Consider the following 18,038-nt stretch of genomic DNA (forward strand, 5'->3'; position numbering starts at 1 on the left):
ACCAACTAAAATGAATAGCAATGTCAAGTTGGCTCAGTCAAATAAATAATAATGGAAAAGCATTAGGTCTATTGTCAAGATATGCCTTACTCAACATCATTTTGGCTTCAAACAACAACTAAACACCTTGCTACTGATAGAAAAACATCTTTTTAAAACTTTCAAAAATAACTTTACTATATAAAAATTCAGCTGACAGGTATCAACCTTAAATCTAACGCTACAGTATCAACAGAACAATCTTACAGCTGTCCTCTCAGCCCTAAGATACGTCAACTGGTTATGGCCTTAATTCTTATGAATTTCCTTTATAGTATCACCTGGACATAACAGTCATTGTTTCTATCTTTCCATGACTAACAAAGGACTGAATTCTAGCAAACTGAGTGAATGGTTTTAGAAGTGCTGACGGCGCAGAATTCTGGCGTGCGTGGATGAGGGACTCGCTGTCGCCTCATATGCCATACCTGGTATGCACTGTGCTGTGGCCTCAGTGGTTATGGCTGGAGCGACTGGGGGCTGCTGCTGACTGGAGCTCACTTCTGGCTCTGTGTTAACTGAGGGAGAAAGGGCTACCTCACAGGAGGAGACCTGGCTGGGCAGATGGGACAGGAACTCTTCAGAGGCAACTTGTTCATCCTGTCCAGGCAGCTGCAGGGCAGACAAGGGGATACTGATCTGTTTGTTAGGATGGGATGTGCTCACAGGCATTTGCATAGCCACCTGTTGGTTGGTGCCATGGGTACCACCAGGGGGGCCTCTGTTTGGTGAAGCCAGAGATACCCTAGCAGTCTTCTGGACAACTGGTCTGGAGATCACAGAGGGGGATGCAGACATACCATGTGGGTCTAGCTCCGTGCTGATGGCGGATGTGACATGGGGAATCAGTTTAGCAGACCCTACACAGGAGGGACCAGCATGAGTCTGAGGCTTGGGTTTTGCCATCTGCGTCAAGGACAGGGCTGGTCCATCCACTCCTCCTGTCAGTTCTGCATTTGCCACAATGTAATAATCTTCAGGGATTTCTTGTTTGATTTTCTTGATGATGACATCATTGCTGCATTCGTCAACCATCTGCACCTGGGAGCTTGAATGGAGGGAAGATGGGACTACCCCAGGTCTTTTGCGAGCAACGCTTTGAGGCCTTTGGGTTTGGGGTTCAAAGTCACTATCCTCATCTGTAACAGAAGACTCACAAACCATGTCAAACAGGGTGTTCTCATCTTCATATTCTTCAACAGTTTCATCCAGTTCAGAGGGCTCACTACAATAGGAGAAGTCACAAGAGTCTCTGGTCCGGTTACAGTCTAGCTTTGCTTTCACTGGTCTCCCAGGGTACCTTTCAACAGGGCTAGTCTGTGTCTCAGAGGGCACCCCGATTATACTGGGACTATCAGAGTTAAAACTTCTGTTATCCTGGAAACAGACCCTCTCTTGGGACCCAGCTCTGCAAGTAGCTGTTAGCGGCCAGTGATAAGCATGGCCAGCACTACAGCCCCACATTGCTGTCAGGTTCCCATGGGAACCTTCAGAAAGCAAGTGTTTCAGGTTTGGAATGAGGCTGCAAATAGTCCCATGGCTGTGGGCCCAGCTGACCAATTTGGACAGGTTCTCAGATGAGGTATGAAGACAATCCTCCATGTTACAGGATCAGCAGTGTCACTCCTAAAGGGAAATAATCAAAAGAAGAAGCCATTATTACCTAAGATATTCCTATAGCTCGATTACTTCAGTCTGTTCCAAATACGATCATTTGGCATAAAAAAGAAATGCACTTCAAAACTGAATCTAGTTAATGTCGCTGTAGATGAGCAGGGACTGGAAGAGAATACCAGGAAAAGTAAAAACAGCTGATGACTTATGGTTGTGGGATTTGGAGAAAAATTTTGTTAGTTTTCTTTATTGTTGTAATAATTCCTGCCTAAGGGGGAAAAAAAAAGGAGAGAAAGAAAAAGAAACAAGCAATAAAGAGATGAGCTTTTCCATGGTACATTTTACTTCCAAAGTCACCGACAGAGAGGTTCAGATGGTCCCTCAATAATAAAATTGTGTCTATTACTTGCATTAACCAAGAGGATGCAGCTCCGATGACACCCTTTGACGTCAGAAATTTTGCTACTAGAGGCAGAGCCAACAAAGGAGGTTTGGATCCATCTTAGTTAGGATGGAGGTCAGAGAAAGGACGCCAGTCCTCTGCTGGGCACCAGAAGATAACGCAACTAGGAGTCCAAGGAGAGGATCAGGAGCTCGATTTGAGAAATGGGAAAGAAAAGTATTCAGCAGAGAAGGGAGAACAGACCAGGAGAAGACCTGCTGGAGGAGCAGGCTGTAGACTGAAGAAGCAAGGATGGGGAAGCGGGAGGCCCTGCTCTAACCACTCTTAGAATCAGGCTTCCTGTCTCCTGGCTGTCTACAATTCCCTGAAATATTGCCTTTCATCCCACCGTTAGAGGTTACAAAGTATGTCTGGTGTTTTCCACCATCTGAGGGTCCTGTAAAGCCAAGCATAATCAACCATCACATAGAAGCAAATCATTCCTTATTAGGCAGGAGACAAAAAGAAGCCCTTGTTACGCGTCCCTGAAGAGTGAGGACATGATGGGTAGGAAACTGAAAGGTGACATGTGGAGTCTGCAAGGGGCTGGAAAGGTTAGTAAGGCTCTGCCAAGAGGTGGGTCCTGGGAGCACTGGGCAGGGAGGCACAGGAATCTTTAGCGTGATTTTATTGGCCCTGGCTATCTGCAGCTGTGGGTGACAAGAGGTGACTCGCTGGTGCTCTGCACTCAGGCACCATGGTCTAACCACAATGTCAGGTGGTTACACCAAAGAGGACAGACACCTGAGTCATTCCCTGACCTGACTCCATGGCACCCTGTCAGGGAGGTTAGGTAGGTTCAAATCCTTTAACATATTATTAAGGTCTCTGTTGATGTGGCCATGGCCACCTCTCAAGCCTCATTTCCTATGACCATGGCCTCTTCCCATACTTCTTGTGGTCCCCTCTTCTCTAAACTCCCTACTGGTGAGAAACTCATTCTTCTGCTTGATACGCTGCCCTTCTCTTTCCTCACCTGGCCAGCCCCTTCAAAACTGAACCTGGGGCTACCTCCTACTGGCATCTTTCCAGACCCCCTTTCTGCATCAGAGATTTATTTAGCTTCCCTTCACCCATGCCTGTATCATCTCAAGGGATTTGCCTTTGCTGTACTATTATCATTGATTTGCTTCTCTGTCTCTTAGACCTAAGAATTTCCTGAAGGCAGAAACTATGACTTAATTATTCACTCAGTGAGGACTTACTTGGGGATATGGAAATTCATAAGGTTCTTGGGACATTATAACCTATTGTCTAGTATGCAGTCATTGTCGAATAAACGAATGAAGAATGAATGAATGTTTACATACTACCAGCAGCATCAACACTTACAAAATGAACGTATAAGACTCTCAAGTAAGTCACATAAATTTTCCTTGGATCACTTTTATTATAATCATTCAAGGGATTAGACGATTTTCTCCCAGATAGTGTAACCAAAACCCAGCCACCTTGTATATGCAGAAGAGTGACAGACGAGCACCCAGAATTCATGAAGCAGCCAAGTAAACGGAAAGAACAGTGACTGGCATGGGAGTCAGGAACATGAAATCCCAAGCCTGGAACTGCTCCCTGTGGTCTCAGACAAGGCACTAATTATCTCTAAGCCTAAAATGCCAGGACTACATGATCTTACGTTTCCTTCATACTCTAGAAATTTGGACTTATTTATGTTTCTTTCATATAACTTTGGTTAAAGTAGAAATGTAAAAAAAAAAAAATAGACTGGTTTGTTCTGAACTTTTTTTTTTTTTTTGGTAGGGACAGGGGTGTCCCTAGGTAGCCCAAGCTGGTCTTGAACTGGGCTCAAGCAATTCTCCTGTCTCAGCCTCCCAAAGCTCAGGGATTACAGGCATGAGTTACTGCACCCCAGTCTGTTTTGAACTTAACACAGCTATTAATATTTAATTGGTGTGGCAGAGACTGCTAATTTGCCTACCCAGTGTCCGTTCTCTCTTAGTCCTCACAGAGAGTCCAAATTTGTTGAGGCAGCAGTGTGCTCACTTAAGTATTTTTCCCAGCTTCTCCTGGAGCAAGGATGGTTCTATGACACAGTCATGGTCAAGGACACGTAAATGGAAGGGATTTGGATCATAATCCTGAAAGACAAAATTCTGAATGCCAAATGTTGAAATCCCGAAAGATCAAAATCCCTAAAGTCTAACATCCCCAAAATCACAATCATAGGATAGCTACATCATGTTATGTGGAACTACTACCTTGTTATTGTCTTTATTTGGAAATTAAGTACGGTTTAAGGAAATGCATGAGTGATAAACTGACATGGGGTGAACTTGTGGACTTAAATTTAGGTATCAATTTGACTGGATTAAGGAAGACTTAGAAACCTAGTAAAGCATTATTTGGGCGTGTGTCTGTAAGGGTGTTTCCAGGAGAGATTAGTGTGTGAGTCTGAGTGGATTATGTGAAGATCTCGCCTGAATGTTGGCGGGCACCATCTAATCAGTTGGGGCCCCAGAGAGAACAAATACAGAAGGTGAATGTTCTCTTTCTCAGAGCTAGCACAGGCTTCTCTTTCGCTGCCTTGGACATCAGAACTAGAGGCCTCCAGTCTTTGGACTCTGGGACTTAGGCCAGCAGTTCCCAGGTCCCGGCCTTTCAGCCTCAGGCTGAGAGTCACATCATCAGCTTCCCTGGTTCTGAGGCCTTTGGATTTGGACTGAACCACTATACCAGCATCCCAGGGTCTCCAGCTAGCAGACAGCCTGTTGTAAGACTTTTCAGCTACATAATCGCATGAGCCAGTTCCCCTAATAAATCCCCTCTCATGTATATATGCATATTCTATTAGTTCTGTCTCTCTGGAGAATCTTGACTAATACAGATTTGGTACTGGCAAAGCCAAGTATCATTCCTTCTTACTGAATTCCTTACAACACAACAGAAGAGACTACGAAATGTTCCCTTGCAAAAGGGCTGTGATAAGTTAAATATACAAGGTTACTAAATGGTGAAAGATAAAAGTTTAAATGCTAATTATTCTTGGTGCTGCACAAGCAGAAAATTGCTTAACTGCAGCAGCCAAGCAATAAGCACTTTCAGATGGATAGTATATACTTACAAAATTTGTAGACCACAACCACTCTCCAAATACAAGTGCAGCGAGTGTTTCAAAGATCACAGAAGTGAAAACACAGGCCAAAAGTACAAGAAATCTCCCGGCCAAATTATTCAATAGTGTAAGACTTCTGCCCCTTCACGTATAGCACCATGCTTCCATTCAAAAACACCCTTCAGCAGAGAATAAAAAGAATTCAACAAGCTCAGTGACCTTCTGAACCAAAGATACTTGTTGATACTGAGGTTCCTCAGTGTTAAACAAACAAACAAAAAACTTTAAATGGTGAACTAATCTTGACTAGTGATTTGACTGTCAAAGAATACAGGTTTCTTATATTTACCACTAAATCTAACGTAGAAGAACTAGTACATGCTTCACTTTAGCTAAGAAATTGCAGTTTCAAAATCGTTCCCACTGTTTATCAGCCATATACAATTCATGTCCCTGTTAGATCTGAAAATTCTAGAACTTATCCACTCAATTATATATTAATGACAAGAAAACGTAGGCCGGGCGCGGTGGCTCAAGCCTGTAATCCCAGCACTTTGGGAGGCCGAGACGGGTGGATCACGAGGTCAGGAGATCGAGACCATCCTGGCTAACATGGTGAAACCCCGTCTCTACTAAAAAAATACAAAAATCTAGCCGGGCGAGGTGGCCGACGCCTGCAGTCCCAGCTACTCGGGAGGCTGAGGCAGGAGAATGACGTAAACGCGGGAGGCGGAGCTTACAGTGAGCTGAGATCCGGCCCACTGCACTCCAGCCTGGGCGAGAGAGCGAGATTCCGTCTCAAAAAAAAAAGAAAAGAAAAGAAAAAGTAAAGCACTTAATAAATGCTTATTTGGGCCAGGTGCAGTGGCTCATGCCTGCAGTCCCAGCACTTTGAGGGGCCGAAGTGGGCGGATCACTTGAGGTCAGGAATTTGAGACCAGCCCGGCCAACAGCCAACGTGGTGAAACCTCGTTTCTACTAAAAATACAAAACAAAATTAGCCAGACATGGAGGCGCACGACTGTGATCCCAGTTACTTAGGAGGCGGAGGTTGCAGTGAGCCAAGATCATGCCATTGTACACCAGCCTGGGCGACTAGAGTGAAACTTGTCTCAAAAAAAAAAAAAAAAAAAAAGAATTCTAAAAGTCAATTTCAAAGTGCTACCAATAGTTTGTGTTTCCCATTCAGCCTAATGCATTTGGCAGGAAATTCAGATGAGCGGATTGGCTACAATGATATGGCAACAATACAAACTTCAGTTAAAAGCTTCTTTTGTTTGCCTGCACTGGCATTCCTTTCAGCAGATGACATTCCAGAAGCTTTTAATGAATTAAAGCCATATTGCCTGAAGAAGCCAGCAAAGTAATGACTAGTTGAAAAATAATTATGTGCACAATAGGATAAGAAGACACTTAATGCAATGGTGTTGCTGTTCCATCATCAGTATTGCTTCCGCCAAATTTGTGGTCTGTGTATGGAGTACATGTAGAATGGATTTCCACCTACCCACAATACAGAAGCATGGCACAGAAAACAGGGAAATTTAATAGGCAATGCTCATGTTGTTGTATATGGAATCATACAAGAATTTCAAAAAGAACAGTACCACATGTAGAAGGAACATGAATGTATTCTCCAATGACATCCATGTCCTAAAAGAAAAAAAGCAGCTATTTGTCAAGATGCAAGACTTCAAAATATAGTTAATGATCATGAAAGTCAGCCAGTTCTTACAAACTACCTCCATGCAACTGCTATATCCCTGTAACACACATTTTCATATGTCAATTTTTTTTTTTTTTTTTTTTTTTTTTTTTTTTTTTTTTTTAGTTTTCCTACTCTTAAATCGGCAGCCCTATTTTTTTTTTCCGAGACAGGGTCTTGCTCTGCTGCCCAGGCTGGAATGCAGTGGTGAGATCACAGCTCACTGTAACCTCTGCCCCCCAGGCTCCAGTAACCCTCCCACCTCAGCCTCCCTAGTAGCTGGGACCACAGGTGTGCACCACCACGCCTGGCTAATTTTTGTATTAAATTTTTTGTTTGTAGAGATGGGGTTTTGCCATGTTGCCCAGGCTGGTCTTGAACTCCTGAGTTCAAGCGATCTACCTCAGCCTCCCAAAGTGCTGGGATTTCAGGCTTGAGCCACCATGCTGGGTCAAGTATTATTTCTCTTACAACGTGCTATGCTATGTATTTAATCTTACCATTTCCAAAACTGGAGGTATGAACATTGGGAAGACTCACAGAGTTCTAATTTATTTTATGTACTTTTTGCAAATTTGACTCCAAAAAGGTACATTACCACAATGTTGACTTTGTGTATAAGCATCGTGCGTGTACATAAAAGCACTGAAATGTCCTTAATAAATGAAGAGATGTCCTTTCATACATCTGCATTGTGAAAAATAAAATTTCTCAAGATCTTAGCTCCTTAGGTAACTGCATATGCAGTGGTGACCCATCACAGTTTTGATGGATCTCATCAAAAGACTTAGGTTGTCCGTAACAGTATTTCAGATGACCTCGGTTGTAAAAGCTAATCCTTCATGAACATGGTTCATCTGCTCATGACTGTCAGACCCATGCAACTGTCATTAGTATACCTGCGTGTTTCTGTTTATAAAAATTTGTATGCTAATATTGCCTATCTTATTTTATAAAGTGACCTATGAAGTGTTCTGCCGTGTTTTTATGTTTCTCAAATAAGTCCCTTTTTAAAAATGTAAAATAAGTATCTTTTAAATTTTTTCCAGAACTGCATTTTCGGGATTTTGATCTTTCAGGATTGATTTTCAGGATTTTAGACTTTAGGGATTTTTATTCAGGATTATGGTGCTCATAGTTGTTTCCTTCCGGATTATGATCAGCTCCTATATGGAAGTCACTGGGTGGGGTTTTGGGAAAGCCCTTGAAACACAGATTTGTCTGGTTTTTACCTTTTCCCCTTAGTTCTTTCCCTTTCTTTCCAAGTGGAAAAAGACAGGATGACCGGAGCTACAGAGGCCTCCTGGGAGCATAAAGAAGAACTTAAGAATGGCAGAGAACATCAAGAAAGAGCTTCATTCCCTGGTGACACCATTGAGCCACAACATCAGCTCTGAACTGCCTGCTTCAGGGATCCTTATTATTCATAAGGGAAAGATGTACTCCTGGTCTTGTTTAAGCCACTGTTGTTCGAGTTTTCTCTTGTTTTTGTTTGTTTTGTTTTGTTTCACCCTGTCTTATGGAGCTGGGGAATTGTTTGTTACATACAGCTGAACTCAATTACTAATTAATACATGAAAAATAATACACTCTTCCCTGATTTTTGATACCTTAGAGTATAATCCTTCATTTACTCTGCACCATACTCTGGTACAACTGTTACTCAGATTAGACTCCAAAAATAAATTCTTGGAAGGTCCTTAATTCTATGTCATAATATTTTTACCACTTTTCATTTTTATTGTAATAAAAAATAATTAATATGAGCATATTATTAATCATCTAAATAATCATATAGTCATGTACTGCCATGTAATTTCAACACCCCTTTGCCTCACATTAGGGCCCACCTTAAGTGACATCACTCAACTTCCAATTTGTTAGAAAACCTGTTCATGCTGTATTCATCTTAGCACATATAAATAAAACATTTATCTTTTGCACTAATAATTTTAAAACAAAAGGCATCCTGATTTGACATTATAAAAATAACATAATGTGAGAGTGGAGTAATATACTACTTTTAAGTGTCATAGGGCAATGAGAAAAGAAAAGGAGTTGAAATAAATACTACATGTCCATAGAAAATCATATACATTACAGCACAATATTTTTTGAGGTAGGGTCTCACTCCGCTGCCCAGGCTGAAATGCAGTTCACTGTGTTCTTGAACACCCAGGCTCAAGCAATTATCCTGCCTTAGCCTCCCGAGTAGCTGGGACTACAGGCATGCAATTTATGGCACAATATTTGAATGAAGATGTTGGTACAGTCTAAAAATGTAAAAATGTGGCAGAATCAAGGCACCAAATTGTAAAGGCACGTAGAACTCTTAAAGAACCTATTAACCAGGTAGAAGCTACTATACAATAGTACCTTTGCTGAAGGCCCTCACAGCTATAATAATAAAATGCTAAAGTGAAAATAAAAGACAAAGTGGATAAAATTATAAATTTTATTAAAGATTATACATTTAATTTTATTAATATTCACTAACCTTTAAGAATCAAAGGTAGGCCGCGAGCGTGGCTCACGCCTGTAATCCCAGCACTTTGGGAGGCTGAGACAGGCAGATCACGAGGTCAGGAGATTGAGACCATCCTGGCTAACACAGTGAAACCCGCCCCTACTAAATATACAAAACATTAGCCGGGCATGGTGGCGGGCACCTGTAGTCTTAGCCACTTGGGAGGCTGAGGCAGGAGAACAGCGTGAACCCAGGAGGCAGAGCTTGCAGTGAGCCAAGATCGCGCCACTGCACTCCAGCCTGGGCGACAGAGCGAGACTCTGTCAAAAAAAAAAAAAAAAGGATCAAAAGATAGTAAACATTAAGTTGCTTTTATTACATTCCTAAATCCATTGCCAATCTCATGGAGAGGCTCTTAAACTTTGAGTACCATAAAATGAAAATATTTTTCCAGAATTACTATTAATATATTTCAACCTGGCAACCATGTTGACTAGTAGTTTTGAGAGCATAATTAGCTGATATATTAAGGCAATTAAATATATTGAGTCAAAAGAATAGTTATCACTATACTTCAATATATTGTAAGTTTCATACAAATTGAAATCAACAACAAGACAACCAAGGTATTTTCAAAATTCTGAGAATAAAGTTTTTAAAATCTACCGATTCCCATCAGTAGTCAATGATAACCTCTATGCTGAAAAACAATGCTGCTTCTACATTGTCAAGAATTAAAAAATAACTTCAGGTCGCATTTTCCCGTATCTGACATGGGCAATGTTTGGATAAGACACTTACAGAGTTATCAAGTGACACCTGATTAAAAACTGAAATTCATGCCAGGTGCAGTGGCTCATGCCTGTAATCAATCCTAGCACTTTGGGAGGCCAAGGCAGAGGATCATTTGAGCCCAGGGGTTTGAGACCAGCCTAGGCAAGACGGTAAGACCCTGTTTCTACAAAAACAAAAACCAAAAAACCCTGAAATACACGGAGTTCTAGCTGGTAGAGTTTAGATTAAGTATAATACACCATGTTAGCAAAGCTATGAACTTAGGCAAGTAGACATTCTATGTATTAGCATGTATATTATGAAAGCCAAACTCAGAAGCACATTAAATATCAAATCAGACTTTCTACCATTAAACCCAAAATTAATCATTAGGTTTCAGAAGAACAATAACACAACAATACTTACAACTAAAGCTAATATTTTTTAGACAATTCTTATTTGCCAAGCACTGTTAGGGCCTGTCACACCAAAAATCCTAATTATTATCAATAATTCTAATTTGACTAAGTTAGTTAAATTATCCTCGTTTTATAAATAAATAAATCACTTGCACAAAGTAAATGGCAGAGCCAATATGTGAACTTAAGTCTTACTCTAGAACTCATGCTCTTATTTATAGTACATGGCCATTGGTATTGTAATAGTAGGAAGACACTGTCTCAAGTCTGGTTCCCTACAAATTAATGTTGTTAATTTGATCTTATCTGGTTTGACAGACTTAAGTTGAATTTGTAAGTATATTTTGATTTATAGCTATATCAGAACTATAAATTGTATGTTTACATGTATTTAAGTAGCATTATAATAAAAATTACTTAAGCCAGCACTAGTCACAAAGAAGGTCCATGAAAATACTTTTTCTTTCAAAAGTTTGAGAAAAATTTCTTTACAGAAAAAAAAAGGTAGGAAAGGATTATGTCACTTTTTCAAAAAATGACAAAACTAATTAGCAATGAAATAAGTGAGTCCCTAGTTAGCTTCCGCCTGACTTCAGTTACAACAATCTACCCAAAAATCCTTGTAATCTCTCTCTTTACAAGGTTCTGAACCTTTTAGAGTTTGTTGTTGCTGTGTTTTAATACCACCAGATGTCAACTGCTGATGCATGACAAAAATGACATAAAAAGAAACAGAAAACCTAAGTAACTACATACCTATGAAAGAAATTGAAAACTAAAAACCTTCTCCAAAAAGAAGGCTCAGGTGGTTTCACTGGTAAATTCTATCAAACATTCAAGGAAGAAATAACACAAAAACTATGCAAATATTTTCAAAAATATGAGGGGAAGAGAAAGCACTTCCCTCAACTTGTTTTGAGAATGCCAGCATAACTTTAATACCAAAACCTGACAAAGCCAATATAATAAAGATAATTATAGATCAATATTCCTCATGAGCATTGATGGTAGAAATCCTTTACAAAACATGAGCAAATGTAATTCAACATAGTAGCAGTCTACAGGAAAAAAACCACACAATCATTTCCATAGATGCAGAAAAAAGCATTTGACAAAATTCAGTACCCATTTATGATAAAACAAACTCTTAGCAAACTAATAATGGTAGGGAATTTCCTCAAATCGATAAAGGGCATCTATAAAAAATCTACAGCTAATATATTTAATGTAAAAGACAATTACTTCCTTTTAAGATTAGGAATAAGGTAAGAATGCCCACTTGTATCACTCTTATCCGATATTGTACTAGAGGTCCTAGCACTGAAATAATATAGTTGGGGAGGGAGGAGAAAAGGCGGAAAAATTGGAACAAAAGAAGTAAAACTGATCCTATAATATATGTAAATAATATGGCTGTTCATGCAGAAATCACCGAGAATTCACAAAGCAACTGCCAGAACTCATAATTGAATTTAGCAAAGTAACAGGACACAAGATTAATATTAAAAGCTCAATTATTTCCTACATACTAGCAGTAAAATATTTAAAAATTATATTTAAAGAAATTCTACTTATAGTAGTGCCAAAATATATGCCAAGGAATAATTCTTACAAAAGATGCCCACGACTTCTATACTAAAAACAACAAAACAATGCTGACAGAAATTAAACATGACCTAAATAAACAGAAAGATACACCATATTAAGGGACTAGAAGAATCAAAATCATTAGGTTTGTAGTTATTCCCAAATTTATCTATAGGTTTGATGCAATTCCAATCATGGTCTTGGAAGTCATGTTAAAGACTTTAGACTTTATTATAGAGATAAGAAAATATTACAGGCTCACACCTGTAATCCCAATACTTTGGGAGGCCAAGGTGGAAGGATCACTTGACTCCAGGAGTTCAAGACCAGCCTGGGCAACATCATGAAACTTTGTCTCAATTTAAATTCTCTCTCTTTGAGAGAGAGAGAAAAAAAGTTAAGATGAAAGGGAATTACATGTTTGAGCTTAAACTGTGATTTACAACACATTCATAAAGGCTAGGTGGCTCATGCCTATAATCTCAGCACTCTGGAAGACCAAGGTGGGAGAACTGCTTGAGCCCAGGAGTTTGAGAACAGCCTAGATGACATAGCAAGACTCCATCTCCACAAAAAGAAAAAAAAAAAAAAAAAAACCTGATGTAACTTCTACCTCCCCTAAAACAAAAACAAAAAGAAGGAAAAGACATACAATGAATTCTGACAGATCTCAACAGTATGTTGCAGATTACCTATAAACCTTGTTTACAGGAGAATGAATACAGAAGGAAGTCAGACCAAGACCATTCAAGTGCAAAGCAGAGAATCAGCAACATTCTCCACTGACCAACACAGATAAATTCTGGGTCTCTTCAAAGGGCCTCAGTGGCAAAAGTTCCAAATATTCTGAATAGGTGAGGATCACATTAGGCTTTCTAGACTCTCAACTGCCCTGCCCTCAACCCAAACTGATAGGCATAAAACTTAAAAAGTTCTGCCCCCAGACTATTCTGGGTGTGTGTGAGATACCCCCTCCTCATGTGAGCTGGGACAGTGCAGGGGTGAAGAGCCTGGACTCCACTACCAGATGGCCTGGGTTTAAATCCTAGCTCCGGCCACTTGCTAGCTATGTGACCTTGGGCAAGTTATTTTACCTCTGTGTCCCTTAGTTTCCTTATCTGTAAAATGACAACAATACTGACTTCACAGTGTTATCATGAGAATTAAATGAATTTATATCTATAAAATGTGAAAAAAATAATCACTTCGTACTTGTTCACCTGAAATTAGGGGCTTTCCCCCAACTCTGGTGGTCTACCATGCAACTACAGAGAATAATACACTATATAGCACAATACACTCATGAAGTGAGGCCCAGACAGTGAACATATACAATACAGCACAGTGTACTTAGGCACAAATGAAGTTCTCATTTAACATTCTGACTCCTTAGACTCAAGTCACTCCTAAATTTAAAGCAACATTATAAAACAAGGCTCATTTACCCAGACATCTCTGTCTCTGGGAGCCATGCAAATAGGCTCTTAGACCAACTATATGATCTATTCTGCAGCTCTCTGAACCACTGATCCGTCAATCCCAGAGTGTCTTTTTTTTTTTTTTTGAGACATAGTCTCACTGTGTCACCCAGGCTGCAGTGCAATGGCACGATCTCAGCTCACTGCAACCTCCGCCTCCCGGGTTCAAGCTATTCTCCTGCCTCAGCCACTTGAGTAACTGGGGATACAGGTGCCCACCACCATGCCCGGCTAATTTTTGTATTTTTAGTAGAGACGGGGTTCTACTATGTTGGCCAGGCTGGTCTCAAACTCCGGAACTCAGGTGATCTGCCCGCCTCAGCCTCTCAGAGTGTGGTGATTATAGGCATGAGCCACTGCACCCAGTCCGAGTTTCTTTTAAGGTAAATCATATGGGCTTTTCAGCAGAATTTCTATTCAATAAATATTGTATGACAGTGGGCCACTAGGCACTGGGAACACTGCCATTAATAAGACAGTCATGAACTGTGCTCACATGGAATTCATGGTGACAAGGCAGGAAGAAACAAAGAACTAATGATACAAGAAATAATTTTGCTGCAATTCTATTAAGAATTTTGCAAAGACAGGCCAGGCGTGGTGGCTCACACCTGTAATCCCAGCACTTTGGGAGGCCGAGGTGGGCGGATCACGAGGTCAGGAGATTGAGACCATCCTGGCTAACACAGAGAAATCCCATCCCTACTAAAAATACAAAAAATTAGCTGGGCGTGGTGGCGGGTGCCTGTAGTCCCAGCTACTCGGGAGGCTGAGGCAGGAGAATGGTGTGAACCCGGGAGGCGGAGCTTGCAGTGAGCCGAGATTGTGCCACTGCACTCCAGCCTGGGCAACAACAGCAAGACTGAATTTGACAAAATTCAGTACCCATTTATGATAAAACAAACTCTTAGCAAACTAATAATGGTAGGGAATTTCCTCAAATCGATAAAGGGCATCTATAAAAAATCTACAGCTAATATATTTAATGTAAAAGACAATTACTTCCTTTTAAGATTAGGAATAAGGTAAGAATGTCTCAAAAAAAAAAAAAAAAAGAATTTTGCAAAGACAGTATCCTGAGTGCTAAGAGAGCATAAAACCATAAAAACCTGTTCCATTTTCAGTGTAAGCTTCTCTGAGAAAGTGGTATTTAAGCTAAGAGCTGAAGAATTAGCAAGAATTCACAGATGAAGAAGGGAGAGGACAGACAGAGAAAGGTTTTTCCAGTCAGAATGAAAAGCACAACCAGAAGTCCTAAGAAAGATTCTGGAAGTCTTCCATGATCCCTATCAAAAGTTATCCCCCCTTAGGAACTACCCTGCAACATTCTAGCATCCCACATAGACTCAGGATAATAGATGCCATGATCTAAAGTAATATTTACCCTAACCACTTCTACCATTACTTCACCTACCCATCTCCTAACAAATGCTGCTTACCAGCTCTTTGACAAACTGATCCAGTTAAAGTCCTAACTTGAAATATAGTTATGCAATGCAAACTAGTTATACCTTTGCCAAGACAATTAATTTTTTAAATAATCTGTAATATAATTCCTCTGGTCGTGCAAAACAAACACCTTGATCTTAGTAAATAATTTGATACTGATACTATATCAAAAATGCAAGGCCAGGTGTGGTGGCTCATGCCTGTCATCTCAGCTCTTTGGGAAGTCATTGCAGGAGGATCACTCGAGGCCAGGAGTTTGAGACCAGCCTGAGACCCTTTCTCCATAAAACATTTTAAAAATTAGCCAGAGGCAGTGGCGCGAACCTGTAGTCCTAGCTACTCGAGAGGCTGAGGCAGGACGATTGCTTAAGCCTAGGGGTTTGAGGTTACAGTGCACTATGATCACACCAGCGCAATCCACCCTGGATGTCAGAGCAAGACCCTATCTCTTCAAAAAACAAGAAAAGAAAAAGAAAAAAGCAGCTTCAAAAATATCAGTGCAGGCCAGGCCAAGGCAGAAAGATCGCCTGAGGCCTAGAGTTCAAGACCAGCCTAGGCAACATAGTAAGACACTGTCTCAAAAAAAAAAAAAAAAACAATTCAGTGCAGCTATCTAAAATACGTACAAATACCTCAAATTTCTTAAGAACTTTCCCAATTATTCATGTTTTTAAATTTCTATAATTTATACTAAGTCGGTTTTTATTATACACTATCAGAAAAGGATTAAAATGAATTGCAATGGCATTCCACTCACTGAAATTGTTCCACATGTGATGACTGGCAATATTATTCGATCACATTTTAAAGTGGTTTTCCCATCTATGGGCGTGATTTGACATGATTCATACTTTACAGCCCACTCAAAGAAGTATAGTAAATAGAAAACCTGAAAATTCTGTCTCAGAGTGAGTGATATTTAACATTTTTAATTGCCTTTAACATAGCCTCATTCTCCTGATGGAATTTTCCAAGGCTTAACAGAGTAACAGTGTCTCATAACAAAGAATCTGTCCCAGATGCTTGAAAATACAGTCTCACTTTGGTAAATAAACTACAGGCGGGCTGATCCCAGATTTCAGAGAACAAAGTGAAATACATGTGCCTCCCCAGACTCCACTGGAACTGCCCTGGCCAAGGTCATCAATAACCTCTATATCAAGACATTCCATTGACACTCCTCAGTCCTCTTCTCTTGGCTCCTCAGCAGCAATAAGAGCTGTCCTCTCCCTCACCTGAAACCCTCTCTTCCCTTAGGTTCCATGATACTGCCTTTCCTTATTCTGCTATTCTTGGTTTCCTTTGCTAGAGCACAACACTCTATTTTGACCTTTAAAACCAGAGTTTATCCATGTGTTTTCTTCTCACAGTCTCACTAGATGAGGCTCTCCTCCACCCCTGTGGATCTGGTTACCAGACAATTAATATAGAAATTAATATCTCAGTAAATGGCATTACCATCCCTTCACATGCTGAAGCCCAAATCCTGCAAATCACCCTTGACTCCAACACATCCTTCGCATGTCTACGTAGAAGAACCTGTAGGGCTGGTTCAATTCCAAGAACTCATCCCTGGCTGCTGGTTTTCAAAACTACTATGTTTTACAAAGCTTCTGGTTTGCATTGCTGTTACACTTCTGAAGGGTGTAGAAAAAGACGAAACCTGCAGGCATGTACTTTCTTTATGTAGAGTGGGTGAACCTTAAATTAGCATTTTAAATGTGGTAATAAGTTAATATTATATAACACTTTGTACCCGAAGTGCTGTACCCAAAGTGTTATATAATATATACATTAATTATTGTATCTTTACTAGCTCTCAGGAAGGGAGGGCAGGTCTTTCTTATTACTGTGAAATATTTGCTCATAGGAATGAGATCTGAAGCTACAGTGTATATCATTTTAATAGTCCCTCCATTCTGACTCTTATTTTTAGGTATGTGGATGGTGAGTGCTGAAAGTGGTATAATTGTTCCAGATGAGAGATGGTGAGTCAGTGACAGTGTTGGGAATGTGAGTAACCTATTTTTATTCATAAAACAAAATATTTTAGAAACTCTGAAATAGTCTTAACAGACATCAAGATGACTTGAATTTCAGGTCACTGGTAATAGGATTAAGCCTCCCAATTTAGGGCTGTACCACTCATTCTACAAAATATTCAAAGAAGGACAGAGGTCGTTTTCCTGAGAAATGAAAAAGAATTTAAAAAATTGACACGGTTTTGGTTTGGTATTATGGTCCCTTTGCAAAAGCACAAAAATGTCCTTACCTCTTCCCATATAGTTCTAGAATGTATATTCTGACTCATTAATCTACTTGTCTATTTTATAATTAATACTACACCATTTAAAATTACTGTAGCTGAATGCGTTTTTATATTCAAGAAGGCAAACCCCTTCTCATTATTCTTATTGTTCAAAATTGTTTTTTAATTCCTCTTTTTTTTTTGGAGACAGAGTCTTGCTCTGTCTCCAGGCTGGACTGCAGTGGTGTGATCTCGGCTCACTGCAATTTCCACCTCCTGGGTTCAAGCAATTCCCCCGCCTCAGCCTCCTGAGGAGCTGGGACCACAGGCGCGCACCACCAGGCCTGACTAATTTTTTGTATTTTAGTAGAGATGGGGTTTCACCATGTTGGCCAGGATAGTCTCGATCTCCTGACCTCGTGATCCACCCGCCTCAGCCTCCCAAAGTGCTGGGATTATAGGCGTGAGTCACTGCGCCCGGCCTCTAACTCCTAACTTTTATGCAAAGTGTCCAGTATGCCGTATCATAATAAATGTATTAGGTATTTATTCCTATAACATTTTCTTATGCTATGTTAAAAATGTTTTCTGTGTGTCTTAGTTGGAAAAGCTGTTGAATTTTATCAACTATTTGGTCAACTATAAATACAATATTTTTGTTTTTCATGTCGTAAGTTACATTTACAGATTTCTCAGTGTTGACCTACCTTGGATTCCTACAGCTACTTCTCAGTTTCTGTCAT

General features: G+C 40.1%; 1 protein-coding gene across 3 annotated transcripts in view; it reads right to left on the reverse strand.

The window, feature by feature from the left end:
* KIAA1958 (KIAA1958 ortholog) overlaps positions 1-18,038 on the reverse strand; it is a 178,469-nt gene that overhangs the window by 92,409 nt on the left and 68,022 nt on the right. For all 3 annotated transcript variants that reach the window (XM_023201787.3, XM_023201788.2, XM_023201779.2), the window contains exon 2: positions 468-1,665. In XM_023201787.3, the coding sequence (XP_023057555.1) occupies positions 468-1,641 (1,174 nt within the window). In that variant the 5' untranslated portion in view covers positions 1,642-1,665. The remainder of the gene's footprint in view (positions 1-467; positions 1,666-18,038) is intronic.

Source organism: Piliocolobus tephrosceles, chromosome 14 (assembly GCF_002776525.5).
Source record: "Piliocolobus tephrosceles isolate RC106 chromosome 14, ASM277652v3, whole genome shotgun sequence".
Classification (NCBI taxonomy): domain Eukaryota; kingdom Metazoa; phylum Chordata; class Mammalia; order Primates; family Cercopithecidae; genus Piliocolobus; species Piliocolobus tephrosceles.